This window comes from Tursiops truncatus, chromosome 1 (genome assembly GCF_011762595.2).
Source record: "Tursiops truncatus isolate mTurTru1 chromosome 1, mTurTru1.mat.Y, whole genome shotgun sequence".
NCBI lineage: Eukaryota > Metazoa > Chordata > Mammalia > Artiodactyla > Delphinidae > Tursiops > Tursiops truncatus.
This window is the reverse complement of record NC_047034.1, coordinates 123,617,260-123,632,443: the sequence shown is the minus strand read 5'-3', so window position 1 is coordinate 123,632,443 and position 15,184 is coordinate 123,617,260. Positions and strand designations below refer to the sequence as shown.

General features: G+C 35.0%; 1 protein-coding gene across 1 annotated transcript in view; it reads left to right on the top strand.

Moving 5' to 3' along the window:
* The window catches only part of LRRC7 (leucine rich repeat containing 7), a 497,118-nt gene that overhangs the window by 470,741 nt on the left and 11,193 nt on the right, over positions 1-15,184 (top strand). The window contains exon 26 of the mRNA XM_033865102.2: positions 11,970-12,044. Coding sequence (XP_033720993.2) covers positions 11,970-12,044 — 75 coding nt within the window. The remainder of the gene's footprint in view (positions 1-11,969; positions 12,045-15,184) is intronic.

Sequence of the window (15,184 nt, the reverse complement as noted above, 5' to 3'; positions counted from 1 at the left end):
CAGAATGCCACTTGGTTGTTTGAGAACTTTAAAAGCAAGAATTTTTTTAATGAAAAATGCATTTTTGCCTGTTCTGTTCTGTCTTGTATGTAGAAAAATACCTGAATCTCTTCAGAAATATTGATAGAAATGCAGTCTTTGCAATCTCCTATTAATAGGATTCCTATAGGTATGACCACCTATATGAGGCCTTTTAAGAAGGCATGGCAGTGTGCTTTAGCCAATTGGATAATTTCAGTATCAAGACATTATATTATAAAGAAGACATATAAGATTTCAGCTTGTGAAAAGATATAATAAAATATAACTCAACACAGACTTGGTTCTTTAAGAAAATATCAGTCCATCATACATATGAAAAAATAAGGCGATTTAAAAGTACCATTTTAAATAAGAACATTGATTGGGACATTTTTATTCAACAATATATTTAGAAAGTCACTAGAATTGAGATTGCTATCACTTTGTGATATTTTTAACAATCAGTAAAACAATTTTCAATAAAATTAAAGTCCAAGTACATAGCCAGATATATTAGTTGCTAGAGTTAAATATTATCTATGTTCTCTCTGCTGCATCATTTCAGCCATTTAGCATGGAACAAAATAAGCTAAATAAGGAGACAGAAAATGGTGTGGGAAAGGATTTGGGACTTTTAAAGTTTGTTACTATTTGATGGAAAAATGTCAGAGACTTCTTAATCAAAATGTGAAAGCACTTAAAATTAGTTCATAAATAATATTTTAGGTAATAACTAACAAGAATTGACAGATCCAACAATGAGAGAAAGTTAATTACTGAGGGTCCAAAAGATCTTTGGGAAACCTGTGAAATCTTTCATATTCCATTTATAAAGTTACTACCACAAGTTTTAAGTGGTATTGCAGGGACCTCCGTAGTATTTCTAGTTTCTGCTTGAAAATGTTATAACCAAGTAGAATTCTTGAAAATATTGTGAATCCAGATTAATAGAAATAAAACAAAAATAAATTAAAAAGTAATAACTTCCATGTCTCTGCCTGTAGCAGTATTGTTTAGCTTTTTTAAAATTTATCTATATAACATTTGAGATGTATCTCAATAATACATATTTAATAACAATATTATCCATTTTTCCTCCAATCTACCCCCAAAGTTGCTCTATGCTTGGGGAGCAGAGGTGCATTTTATCTCCTGGTACTGGGTTCCAAAGAATCGCTAGTAAGCAAAATATAGAATCTACGTATCCCTTCCAGGCAAGAAGATACTGCAGAGCTTTAATTTTTATAGTTTATATTTGTCTAAAGCCAGCTCCCCAAAATGCAGAACCAGAGATGAAGACTTTTGTGCAAGTAGTTAATTGAAGAATTGCTGTCCGGTGAAATCTATGTGAGAATAAGGGATGCAGGATAGGGCAGGTGAAGAAAGTGGAAATCCACAAAGATGTGGACTTAGTGGAAACTGGATGGTACAGGGTACAGGGTGCTCTGGAGCATGAATGGTACCACAGAGTTGTCTCACCTTGAGGAGGGTAACAGCTTTTTGTACCCTGGTATCAGTCATTAACTACATGGGAAGGAGCATAACCTTCCCAGCATTTCCCAGAAAGGAGGTTCCAGTCAGAGTAATTTTCAAAAGATGGGTTAGATGTGAGCTGTCAGCAGCACCTGCAGGATGAGAGCACCAATCTGATGAAGGGAATCTGGGCAGGTCCCCAAAAGTGTCCATTATGCAACTATGAAAACAATGGATGTTCTTCATCTTTCAAACTAAAAGTACTTTAGTACCAGCAATTCTGATATGCTCCTCTATGAGAAGTACTGCCTGAGTGCTTTCAACCATGGCATCTAACTGAGAGGGATTGCCAAAGCAACTGATACTTCAGTGTGGATCCTGAAATTTGCTGTGTCATAGTTTTTTCAATGAGACCCATTAAATCTGCTTTTAAATACTTGTAATTTTTCTGATTAAGTTTTTTCTTTAAAAAAAAGGACTGCTATATTCTACAAATATAGTCTTAGTCTCTCTAAGAGATAGTAATCACTAATTGAGCCAAATCTATGTTCTTTGGCAGTGAAAGAAAGTGGTTTAGAAAATGATGTTGATCAGAAGGAGCGGGAAGTTTGGAGGCAACACACTTAGATGGGAAAAAATTTTAGGTAACAATAGGTAAGATCGGAGAAATCAAAGACAACTGAGAAGGAAACCCAAGTAACTGCAAAACACTTTTATTGTGTCATTTTTCTCTTTTGGGTGTGTGAAGGAAATCATGAGAACTCAAAGAGTTTATTCTCAACTTCTGTAAGTTCCAACTTAAATCCTTAAATCCTCCCTAAGATCCTTTGAATGAGTTGAAGGAAAACCATAAAGAGATGAGAATAGATTTCCAGACACCAAGTTAACCTGAAGGTGTTAGAACTATGCTGGAAAGTTGGACTACTAGATCAGAATTTAGACTGTGTTATTTTAAAATGTATATATATATATATATATATATATATATATGTGTGTGTGTGTGTGTGTGTGTGTGTATTTTTTAAATATATATTGTTAATAAATTCAGAGTTACATTAAGCAGTAAACAAGTAGTAACAGTTTACGATTACTGTATAAGGTACAAAATTATAAATATGCATTTGTTTAATTGCAATCATCCTTACAATATAATTAACATAGCGATACATGATCTTAGTAACCAATTCTATTTTTTAAGTATAATGCAGTAGAAATTATTTCCCATTTTTGAAACCTACTGGATCAAACCCCATCACCATACACAAACCACATTCCCATAACAAGGCACTATCATTTAACCTCCAAGAACATTTATTAATAGAAAATAGGAAGTGTTGGAGTAAACAGTAAAGTGATTAAAGAAAAATCATATCTTAAATTTGTGTTTCTCTTTGTTTATTGAGGTATACCAAGGTCTGTGTGTTTATTGAGAGAGAAAAATCATACATTCATCCTATTCTCTACTTCAAAAAAAATGTTTCCACCTTGACTCTGTGACTAATTTAGTAGGATATGTAGACTAAGGTACAAGATTTGCTTATTCCTATACTGCAAGAAGACCCTACAATATGTTGGGTTTTGTATGATTTGCACACATCAGCTGGGGCGGTTTCAGTTCTCTGAAGGTGTCCATCTCTGAGCCATAATGTGAGAGTGGTGAAAGAGACAAAGAATCGAGAACCACTTTTACTTAGGTACCTCCTACTGATTGTGAACTAGGGCATTCTCAACATAATCGACATAATCATCCTTTAAAATCATAATATGTTCTTAGTCTCGCATATGTACAACTGCAACGTCTTTTTTCTTTAACTTATATCTCTTAAAAAATTATACAGGTAAGAAATGAAAACACTCTCACTATAAAAATTCAAATAATATAGAAATACAGAGACTAAAAAGTGAGGGAAGAAAACCTCCCTTTTCACTCTACCCCACACTGCCAATGCACAGCCGTGGCCTAAGAGCCACTTTGTCAGTCAATGTGTCAGGAATCCACAACTAGAGTGTCCTCTGGACATTTGTCACTGGCCTTTTTGACCTCCTGATTTCACCGCCAGCCCTAAGCAATACTTCTAGTATGGTCTACTCTACATAAAACCATATTTTATCTAAAAGAATCATAGTTTGACTGAATGTAGTTTACAATACAATAATTTTTCACTTTAAAAACCTTATTTTAGCATAAGTGACAAAAAAGCTTTGACTGAATTCTTCACTTTTCAATCCATTATTTTGAAGTGTTGTAGATAGTGTCAAAAAATTTGACAGCTGAAGGGGCTTTGAGGAAGACTGCAGGGATGATAATCAGAAAGCTGATTACTGATACTATTTTAGTAGTACCTAGGAAGGAGACGCCACAGCCACCTACAGTTACCCACTCTTTTTTTAATGGCGTCTACTATTTTATGCTATGTATAAAGCTGAGAAGAGGACTTCCCTGGTGGCGCAGTGGTTAAGAATCTGCCCGCCAATGCAGGGGACACGGGTTCAATCCCTGGTCTGGGAAGATTCCACATGCCATGGAGCAACTAAGCCCGTGCAACTACTGAGCCTGTGCTCTAGAGCCCGCGAGCCGTAACTACTGAGCCCGCGTACCTAGAGCCCATGCTCCACAACAAGAGAAGCCACCGTAATTAGAAGCCTGCGCACCACAACTAGAGAAAAGCTTGCGCACAGCAACAAAGACCCAACTCAGCCAAAAATTAATTTAAAAGAAGAAAAAAAAAGCTGAGACGAAAAGCCAGTAGGAACTCTGATCAAATCAGTAAACTGTATGAAGTTCAGCAATCCATATATTGACCACCAGTTGAGGTCTTATATTAAATACAGGCTTTAAAGAATTCATAAAGTAAAAGAAATGAAAAATATTTCACCTATTTTTCCCAAAGAGGCAAGAAATCTGGAAAGACATTATGTGGAAGAGTGTGATCATTTACTTTTAAATGAAAATATGAAAATCAAATGAAAGAAAATTCTTTTTTTAAGCTTAAGAATTTTACCAAGAAATAAACAGGAAGAAAATGTACGTTCAGTCAACAATACACAGACTCCCAGAGATTTTTAACTGTTAAGGAATAATTGCAATACTGAAGCAATCAATAAAAGGAAAATTACAATTATAATTCCTAACAGGAATACCTCAGAGATATTGGGGTTTGTTTCCAGGCCACTGCAATAGGATGAATATTGCAATAAAGCAAGTCCCTCGAAATTTTTGGTTTCCCAGTGCATTTAAAACTTATGTTTACACTATATTGTAGTCTGTTAAGTGTGCAATAGCATTATGTCTAAAAAAATGTAGATACCTTAATTCAAAAATACTTTATTGCTAAAAATGCTAACCATCATCTAAGTCTTCAGCGAGTCGTAGTAATAACATCAAAGATCACTGATCACAGACCACCATAACAAATAGAATAATAATGAAAAAGTTTGAAATATTGCAAGAGTCACCAAAATGTGACACAGAAACATGAAGTGAGCAAACGTTGTTGGAAAAATGGCGGTGATAGACTTGCTTGACAGAGAGTTGCCACAAACCTTCAATTTTAAAACTACATTGCCTGCAAAGTGCAATAAAGTGAAGCACAGTGAAACAAGGTACGCCTGTATAAAGTAATCAAAGCCAAACATAATTTCAACTCTTATATTCAAATTCCCCAAAAGAGAGTAGTGCCTGGTGATCAGCACCAAACTATTAAAAAAAAGAAGATCAATTTTTTGTAGTCAATTTGTCATTTCTAACAGGAATCTCAGATAAAAGGAAATAAACTGCTTACTTCTTGGTTGTTTTTATCAAGTCATAAGGGCAGTATCTTGAAAACTATATGTTTATATACATTTTTCTTTTTGGCTACTAAACAAAGCTTTACAATGACATAAAAGAATGGTGCAAGTGTATTTTTTCTGTTAGAATCACACCATTACGTTGTTACTAAGATATTTGTAATCACATAGCCAATTTCTATGGGTTTAAATAGTCTCCTGTTGCTCCAATGCATTATTTTTTTAATAGATCCTTATTGGAGTATAATTGCTTCACAATACTGTGTTTCTGTTGTACAACAAAGTGAATCAGTCATATGCATACATATATCCCCATATCCCCTCCCTCTTGTGTCTCCCTCCCATCCTCCCTATCCCACCCCTCTAGGTCATTGCAAAGTCCCAAGCTGATCTCCCTGTGCTATGCTGCTGCTTCCCACTAGCTAACTATTTTACATTAGGTAGTGTATATAAGTCGATGCTACTCTCACTTCACCCCAGCTTCCCCCTCTCCACCTCGCTGTGTCCTCAAGTCCATTCTCTATGTCTATGTCTTTATTCCTGCCCTGCCACTAGGTTCATCAGTACCATTATTTTTTTAAGATTCCATATATATGTGTTAGCATATGGTATTTGTTTTTCTCTTTCTGACTTACTCCGTATGACAAACTCTAGGTCCATCCACCTCACTACAAATAACTCAATTTTGTTTCTTTTTATGGCTGAGTAATATTCCATTGTGTATATGTGCCACATCTTCTTTATCCATTCATCTGTCGATGGACATTTAGATTGCTTCCATGTCCTGGCTGTCGTAAATAGTGCCACAATGAACATTGTGGTACATCCCTTTTTGAATTATGGTTTTCTCAAGGTATATGCCCAGTAGTGGGATTGCTGGGTCATATGGTAGTTCTATTTTTTACAAATGCAACCAAGTGATTTTTGTTTTAATATTTCTTTATTTTAAAATTAATGAAAGAGAATTTTCAATTCCTTTAAACATCTGTGCATAAGATTTTTGTGAAATTTTTAGAGAACTTTGGTCAGTTGTATAATTTGTATCTCTGTCTTTTGAGGCTCAACTTTTTCAGGTTTCTAAAACAATTCTTCTTTCTGTTCATTTTTTATGGATTTTACATTTCATTGTTTTGTCAGCTAAAGTTCAGTCATACACTGAATCATCATATGTAGCTGCCAATGCCCTCCTTTTTTTCTCTTTCTCTCCTTTCCTTCCTCTCCCCTCTCCTTTAGTTTCTAATGGTCATGGGATAAATCTCTTCATTTGCTGCATATAAATTCCTGTTTTTAAGGTAGCAAATTGTTCAAAGCTCAAGATTTGTCTCTCAGCAATTAACCTTAAATTATTTTGTTTTCACACTTTGACTCATAGAGAGTAAAGCTATTGAAACACCTTTATTCTTGATGTGTCTTCTAATAATCACAGGGATTAAGTAAACACAGTCTACTGTGTATGTGTAATGCTGCTTCTGTGAGCTGCATCATAGCTTAATATTAACCTTGCTCAATTCATGAAAAGAAATTATTTGCCAATATTTGACCAAAAAAAAAAAGTTTCCCCTTGCAAGCTATTGAATCTATGGCTGTGTTTGCTAGCTTTATGGGTCATTTTTTTCTCCAGAAACGCTCTTTGAACTTTTATAATTATATGAAAGCATATGATACCATATTCTATAATATATAACCAATGTGTTCTGAATTGTAATTGTATGCAATTTTTATCTGAGATATGGCCTTCCTAGAAACCAATTTCTTAGCATCAGCTAGAGCCGAGTTTTTTCAGAATTTTAAAGAAAAGCATATTTCACAAATTGAAGTTGTAATTCCCTTAAGACAAGTTCTATTTTGGTGTCTACCTTTACAATAGCTGAGACTGTCACAGTCATTCACCTTCATCATTAAAAAGCCATATAAAGTTCCTTTCTCCTCTAAAGTTAGAATGTGAAATGTTGGCCTTGTAGACTAACTTTCAAGGAATCTTGAGTCCTTCAAGGTTTATGTCCAGAGGTGCAGAGACTAGGTAACCAATAAGACCAGGTCAGATTTTAACACTGTGAAAAACCTTCTATACTCATCCATTTTCAAAATTACTTGCGAAAAGTAAAACTTTTTAAAAACCCATTATGGGTACTTTTGGAAAAACTTCATTTATGACTTATATGAAGACTGGTTTAAAAACTGGGGAAGAAACGTGAAATGGCAAAAGGTCAAGCCTATTTGTAGCATCCGGCCAGTGCTCTCCACATTAGCTTTGGTTCAAACCTATGGGGGTCCCTCTGTGATACATGAGTCCATTGTGTCTGTGTCTGTCTCAAGCACACCCAGTTACTGGTGTCTGATAGGAGAAAAGACTTGCGTTCTTTGGAAAGGACTGCAATACTTAGCTCTGTTGTGAGATGCCCTCTAGAGGTGGTGCTAAGGGAAAACCACTGTGCTGTCAAGCCACTAAGGAACATGAGAGCTGGTGATGAGGTGCAAAACATTAGAGAAACACACTCAGAAATGCCATAAGCCAGTAACTAGACTCTAGCAGCCATTGTTACAGAGCTGATGTTGGCTTGGAGCTACCAAAGGAAGTAGCCTCTAAAAGGTATTAAGAACCATCAGAAAGCCCTCTTGTTGGGACCCATGTTCATTATTGAAAGTAAATAGTAATTGGAGCCATTATCACTGACAGCCACCACTAGGAAACCACAGATGATACAGGAGAGACTTTCCAGCCCTTTTCCCTTCCCCTTCCCTAAATCAAAGATGCAAATCCTCTTACCTGTTGGGAATTCAAGGTAAAGATAATAAATGTCGGCCTTTCAATGTACTCTAAGACTAAGAGTAATGAAGAATTTTCTGACAGTAAATCTGGTACAGTTGGGAGACTCTGAAATCTCTTATTGCAGGCTTTGCTGGAAAGAAAGACCCTGGATTGTAGCTCAACCTTCAGACTTTCAGTAATTATAATAACATTTATAGACCCTATACTGAGTGCCACACACACTGCTACAATGAACTTTTTGAAAACAGTGTCAAAGTTTTCATATTTCTCATCAATATTTCATCATAACAGAGACCACAAAAATGAGTTCAGAGTTATTTGGTCTCTTTCATATGACAGTGTTTATATGTAATACATAAATACAGTGAAAACTCAGGGCACTGGGCTTTTCAGGCAGTCTTTGGGGAAGCATTCCACCTCCAAAAATAATGAATGCTATAGACCATTATCAAACATAACACTCATTGCTATCTGTTTTGACTAATGTGGCAATATGCTGGCTGATAGGATATATATATAGAGAGAGAGAAAGAGACAGAGAGAAAGAGAAACTATGCCAATGGGCAGTAGCAATTTCTTAGTTGGTAAAACTTATTGATTGAAAAGAAATATTAATGCTTTAGAAAACAGCAATAAATGCTTAGGAAGACTCAGGCCACCATAAGAGAAAGCTTCAAAGCAAGTCTCCAGAACAGTGGTTGAACCCCACAGAGCTTTGTGATGATTGAAATTAAACCTGCTAGAGACATGGCTTTGGTATTCTTTCAGCAGTCAGGCTGTGGAGTGTTGCCAGTTCCTCTCAGCATTGCAATATGATGGCCACAATTCAGTTCCTATGGTCTGGATTCATACAAAAATTATTAAAACTGTTCTCGTTCAATAAGCTGAAGAACGGCAATCAAAATTAACTAGGTAGCACAGACTTTGACTGCTGGGATAAAATAATAGTCAAAACAACTTTGCCTTCAGCATCCAGAGATGCAGTGTCATTCTGCCTGTTTTACAGAGACCGCAACAGCATAAAAGAGGGACCACCAGGGGAACTGAGTACTCATATAGTCTCCTGGATTGATGGAGTAGGAGAGTTATGTGCCCAGTATGAAAATGACTGTGAGGATTATATGTGTTCTCACAACCAGTGCCATTCACTGGTCTGGTGGATTAGTCATTGTGCCTTATTTAACTGTCCCTTTCAAACAACCAGTTTTCTTTTTCCTTCTGAACTGACCATTTGTACAACTGAACTGACCAAAGTAACTAGCTGTTTGAACATCACACCAAATTGTGACACCATTAACCTAAAAGATTGTTTAAGTTTTTATTACTATTTTCTTAATGCTATTAGTGCCTAATCATTGTAGAAATATTAGAAAACACAGAAAAGCAAAAAGAAAGAAAAAAATATACATATATATTATGTCTCATTACCCAGTACAACCACTGCTAATGTTTAGGAGTATATTCTTCCAGATATTTTCCCACACAAATATACATTTAAACATGTTTCAGCAAAAATAGTATTATGCCACACATAATGTTTTATAACTTGCTTGTTTCTCTAAGCACCAGTGTCCTTCTATAGCTGTCATCTAGGACTCCATTTTTAATGACCACATATCGTTCTATTGTATAGATTTACCATAATTTATTTATTTAATCAATCCCCTGTTATTAGACATTTACATGTGATTTGTAATTTTTATTATTACAAATAATACCGTGATGAACATATTAGTAAATACATGTTGCATACTTATCCAGTTATTTCCCTAACATAAGTTCTAGAAGTCGAATTACTGGTTAAAGTTATGCAGTTTTCTAATATTTTAATACTTACTGTAGTTTCATCTTTGAATGGGAAAGATAACAGGTTAAAATCAGAAAGATAAAAATCATTCAAAATCCTTAAATTAATGTTTCATAAAGATCTAAAATGCTAAATTAAAACACATAGAAATATTTTAACTAGGGTCTGTTTGTTAAACCATTTACAAAGACATACACACATAAATTTATGGGTTTAAGTGAGAGTTATTAAGTTTACAGATCAGTAAATGAGATAATTTTCTAAATAGCAGGCAAAGCCATTAAAATATTATCTTCTATGAATACTCAAGAATTAAAAACAATAAGAGCTGAATTGATATATAATTCACATACCATAAAATTCACCCTTTTAAAGTGTACAGTTAGGTGGCTTTTAGTATATTCACAGAGTTGTGCAACCGTCACCACTATCTAATTCCAGAACCCTTTTATAACCTTAAAAAGAAATCTGTACACATTAACAGTCACTCCCCTTGCTTCCCAGCCCCTAGCAAACACTAATCTGCTTTCCATTTTTATGCATTTGCCTCTTCTTGACATTTCATATAAATGGAATCATACAATATGTGGTTTTTTGTGACTAGTTTCTTTCATTTAGCATAATGTTTTCAAGGTTCATCAGTGTTGTCAGTACTTCATTCTTTTCTATTGCCAAATAATATTCCACTGAATAGATATGCACATTTTGTTTATCCACTCATCAGTTCATTCTTAGTATATTAATCGAAATCTTGTCACCATCATGTTTAAAGTACTTCAGTAGCTCCCCAAACTGATAAAGATGTCCATTAAAGACCCATCTTGATCTGGTCCTTACCTACTTTGGGGGATTGATATGATTTTCTCCCATGTTCCCAACCACATCCACTCGAACCCTTCCACAACCACTGCAGTCATAATAGAACTACTTGCAGCTTCCTGAATGTAACAGGCACTCTCACTTTTGTATGTGCTATCCCTTCCACGTAGAATATCTTTCCTTATCTGTGTGGGTAACTTTTACTTGTCCTTTATGATTCCGTGCCAGATATTTCCTCTTCTTAGAAGCTCCAACACATTAAGGTTAAGCTGGATGCAACATTTTAAATAATCTATTATATTGATTACCTCTATCATAACATTTCTCACACTGTTTTATAGTCGGTTTTCTTGACTTTTCTTCTACTATATAGTGAGCTCATCGAAGGCAAAAATTATATTCTGTATATCTCTATAACACCAGCAATCAAGGCCTAGCATATGGTAGACATTCAACAAGTGTTTGCTTTGTGTACATGATCAGTAAAATTAATTTGGCATTTTTATAAACTAAATCAATTTAGGAATTTTGTAACTATATAGCTGCAAACTTTGTACGTTGGAATTTTCTTATGTTTTCTTTGTTCATTTTACTTTAAAATTCTCAGTAACATATAAAGTAATACTCATTAAAATAAACCAGTCTTATATGTGATTCTAGTAAGGTTTTTAAAGTGTACGTTGAATTTACAACCTATCAGATAGGAGACATTTTCAATGAGGAATACTTTAAGACAACTTCAGAAGTTATACAAAAGTTACACAAAAGATGGTTTAGAACCATACATCAAATTATTTAAGAAAGAAATTAAGACTATGCCATGAAATTAATTTATAAATCATAAGTGCACTTTAAAAACAATATGAGTGCTTCCCTGGTGGCGCAGTGGTTGAGAGGCCTCCTGCAGATGCAGGGTACACGGGTTCGTGCCCCGGTCTGGGAAGATTCCACATGCCGCGGAGTGGCTGGGCCCGTGAGCCATGGCCGCTGAGCCTGCGCGTCCGGAGCCTGTGCTCCGCAACGGGAGAAGCCACAACAGTGAGAGGCCCGCGTACCGCAAAACAAAACAAAACAAACAATATGAGCGTTTTGTGCAAGTAAAAATGTTGCTTTTCTTAAACTTGATTTAGAGGGTGGTGCCTTGCTTAAAATACTATAATAATATTTTAACCTCACATGTGTAAAGTGTTTTTAATCTGTTTTCACTGTTTTCTATGTGAATGAAAAAGTTTTTAAGTAGATCTAGTTCTTGAAAATAGAATCCTAACCTCTGTTACTTCTGACTTATAGGGTATCTTTGTTACTAGGGTTCAGCCTGATGGACCAGCATCCAACCTGCTGCAGCCTGGTGATAAGATCCTTCAGGTAAGACATAAAAAGCAATGCTTTCTAAGGCCAACACTGAAACAAATATGTACCCAAGTTATTAAGCTGAATGACTTGAATTAAGTGATTGAGCATAAGTTCCTGTTACATTTCTTATTTGCCTTTATTGTTCTGGGGTTGAGAGGCAGGTCAGAAACCATTTCAGACCTATAGAACCCTATATCCCCATTACCTGGCACATGGCAGGTGTTCCAAATATTTTTGTTTAAATGAATTTTGGGAATGAAAGAAGAATTGATACATACAGGAATCTGTGCATAAGTATCAAGTGTAAGTAAGAATATGAAGTACCCAAATAGGGTATCTATGTGACTTTAGATGAGGGAGAAGAGACTGTCCATGTTTAATTTCTCAACAGTAAGCTTATTACTGTTTGAATAATATGAAACACCTGGTTATATCTCTCTACTCTCCCTGCTGACATGTTTGAACAAAAGTTTAGCTGTATACAAGGTGACTTTTTAAAATGTATTGTGTGATGGAAAAAGACATTTCCCTAACTTAAAGCTCTGCATATCAAAAAAGGATCCCTCCAATAAACAGTTAAGTACATGCTTGGTATAACCTCATCCATTTTGCTTTCTTCGTCCTTCTCTCTTAATTCACTTCCACTTAATCATTTCCTACATCACAGGGCAAGGCTCTTAAGTATCATCAATTTATTTAAGATTCAATATTTTGACTTATGACCCCAGAAATTTTCCACTGTGTAACTGGATGGAACTATCTAACATTGCAGAGATTCGATCATTTGGAGAAATTATAAAATGGTTCAACATAATAAATTGAAGACTTAGGGACACTGAGAACACAGGAGCCTTCTGGTCAGATTGGCTATGCAGATAGTTACCAGAATGCAAGGGCCCCACTCAACTCAGCTCTGAGGAGATCTTCTACCTTCTATTTATTGAACTCTCTCAAAGATCCCAGAAAAGTAGAAACCCTATATAGATAAATTGTCTTAGCATTTTATTCTCACACATATTTTAAACTAACTAACAAGATCATGAAAACTCAAGTTTTCAAAAATGATAATTATCTGAAAAGACTGCGGGTTGCTCCAACCTTTGGCAATGTCACAGGAGAAGTACCATCCAAAAGGTCCAAGTCAATTCCATGCAAGCAGAAGACCAAACCAGCAGCTGGTCTTTTGAGTTAAAACATTGAAACAAAAAAAAAAGACACATAAAATCTAAATATTTTCTTTAACCACTTTATTATTGAAGTTCTATATTTTTTAATTGCCTAGCTAGCCCATTGATCTTAAGCATTTTATATCATGTCTAGAGAACTCACATTCATTATATGTAAAATGAGTTTATACTACAGCTAAGGTCTCCCAGCTCAAAAATTCAACTGTTCAATAATTTTATCAATTTCCACGGAAAATGGCTAAGAATAAACTGACAGCGTAACTCCCTAACACTTGGTACATGCTGTTGTTTAGGAAAGGAAGTGGCTAGTTTTTTTCTCTACTGAATTTCAAAGAAATTATTTTGAATCTCAGAGTCTGTAAAAAATGAAGCCAGTTCATCTGAGATCTCTGATCTATTAGAATGCCAAGCTGGGTAGAGAAGCCTTCCATAGCTTGAAACAAGTTTGGAGACTTTGCCTTCATCCATGACAGAGGGAGCAAAAGAAAGACTTTTCCTTCCAAATTCAGAAATATTTAAATGGTATAAAAATGTTATATAGATAGAAATCTACAGATATAGATATAGACATCCTGCAGAAGGAAATGAGAATTAAGGTAATATCTAGTTGCAGGGTTAGAATACACTTCTGGCTGTGAAATTCTAGAAGGGTTATATGTGGGAAAATGAGGGTTTAGTATTTCTAGTCCCTGAGATGTATACAGAAACAGCAAAGTGCACAGAGAAATGAATTCCCAGTGCAAGAAGTAGGAAGGAATTATAAGCCAAATCAGTTAAAAGTCACAAAAACTGCAGAAGAGCTGCACCTGGGTTTTCTCTTCTCTCCACAAATGACTATCAAGGATGTAACATTTTATTTTTGCTATAGAAGTTTTTTGTATCTAGTATAATAAAATCAAAGTCCATTTTCAGTAAAAGAAAAATGCCCATAGACCTTAATCAAATAAATTGCTGTATTTACAGTTTCATTCATACTAGTTAAAAAGCACAAGTGGCCAATTATATTTTCTGAAGGAAATAAAAATGGCTAATTCTAAACTGAAATCATTGCCAACATCAGATGCTAAGAAAGGAAATTATATATTTGTCTATAATACTGTGGCTCTTAGTTTAAAGAACGCTGGAAAAAATGAGTTTATCACCTTGAGTTATCTGTCACTTACAAGATCATTAGAATATCTCCTCACTGGAGCAAATTTATTTACAAACCTTTGTGAAAGCATACTACCTGGAAAATCAAGGTAAAAGGAAAAAACAAAAACAACGAATGAGCTCCCCCTTTAAGTGATGGCAGTTATTGGGTTTGATCTAACCCAATAGCAAGTAGCAAAAGAGATATAAAATAGCAAGAGATATACCTTTCCCAAATTTCCCCCAAACCCAGAATTTGTTATATAAGAGCTATCTCTTTTTTTTTTTTCTGTAAATCTTTTTACCCACTATTCTCTTCTTATTCTGCTATGGTATTATGAGCATGTTATTTGAGTTACATGAAGATGTGTGTATTAAAGGGTGATGTTAATTAAAACATATTCACATGATTATTCTGTCATTTTACTATTCATTTTCCTAGAATAGATACTGTAATTCATGTGCATATTCAAATGACTTGCTGTGCTTAGCAAGTCATTTTGGTTTAAGACAGTGTGGCATGAGGAAAGAGCACTGTGCTAGGGCAACTGACCCCTCACAGCCTTACCTTCTGTCAAGTCGAATTACAGAAGAGTGAGAGAGAACCAGGGAAAGCACATGGAGCATAAAAAATGTTATTCAATTGAGCCGTGTAAATTTGCCGATATCTGACCATTTTTGAAGTGGCAGTTTTGTTGATTTAACATCATAGTTTCTTTATTCTAATGTTCTTTGCAGTTAAAAAATTCAGTCTAATTCATTATACATTTTACAATTTAAAGTATATTTAAATATAGAATATCTATTAATTATAGTTACTCTGTTGAAAAGATG